This window comes from Galeopterus variegatus, unplaced genomic scaffold (assembly GCF_000696425.1).
Source record: "Galeopterus variegatus unplaced genomic scaffold, G_variegatus-3.0.2 Scaffold4712, whole genome shotgun sequence".
NCBI lineage: Eukaryota > Metazoa > Chordata > Mammalia > Dermoptera > Cynocephalidae > Galeopterus > Galeopterus variegatus.
Window position 1 is genome coordinate 9,124 of NW_007730823.1, and position 870 is coordinate 9,993.

At 55.2% G+C, this 870-nt stretch overlaps 1 protein-coding gene across 1 annotated transcript in view; it reads left to right on the forward strand.

Moving 5' to 3' along the window:
* Positions 1–377: 377 nt before the first annotated feature.
* The window catches only part of ITGB3 (integrin, beta 3 (platelet glycoprotein IIIa, antigen CD61)), a 105,940-nt gene continuing 105,447 nt past the window's right edge, over positions 378–870 (forward strand). Inside the window, exon 1 of the mRNA XM_008588180.1 lies at positions 378–500. Within this exon, the coding sequence (XP_008586402.1) occupies positions 378–500 (123 nt within the window). The remainder of the gene's footprint in view (positions 501–870) is intronic.

Here is an 870-nt window from a genome sequence, read left to right on the forward strand (position 1 = left end):
CAGCTCATCTCTCTGGCTGCTCTGGCATTTTTGAGAGGGTCTGTTTTTCCTGGCCCCTCTGGGTTTCCACCAATTGGCAAGAAGGGTTCAGCCTGTCCCAGAGGTGGAGGCCAAGGAGAGTGAGGTGTGGAAGACAGGGAGGGGGCTGGTAGCCCCAAAGCTGGTGACAATACACAGTTGTCGGCTGTGCCCTGCGATGTTTCTTCCTTTTATAGTCAGCAGCAGTTGCTTTTGCTCTCACCCAGCCCCTCCGTGGGGGCTCCTGCCTAGGATAAAAAGGGAGGGATGCAGACTGGCCTCCTATCTCGTCTCCCAGGCACTGCATCTCTAGGTTCCTTCCTAGGTCCCTCCTCCACTAAAGATCCCAACAAGACAACATGGCTCCCAAGAAGCCTGAGCCTAAGAAGGAGGCAGCCAAACCAGCCTCAGCCTCTGCTCCAGCCCCTGCTCCAGCTCCTGAGCCCCCCAAGGAGCCTGCCTTTGACCCCAAGAGTGTGAAGGTGAGTGAGGCTCAGGATGGCGATGGGCATAGGAATGACATTTAGGATTCTATTTGTTATGGACCTTAGAGATCTACCTCATATAGGCTGCACTGGGAGGAGGACTATAGTGTCCATGTCCCAGATCATAGTCCCTCGGGGCAGTGCAGTGGGTATTGGGGCTGATGAAGGATCACAGGACTTTTCCCTCAAGGACAGGTTGCTGCTCTGTCCAAGGAAGCCCCCAAAGCCCTGCTCTGCCCCCCGAGATTTGCCCAGTAGAGTTGGGAATGGTCGGAGGTGCAACCAGCAAACCATCCAGCCTTTTTTACGGCACTGTGGGGCCATCACAGCAATGGAGGTTGTGTGATGTCCTTGTGTAGAGCAGACA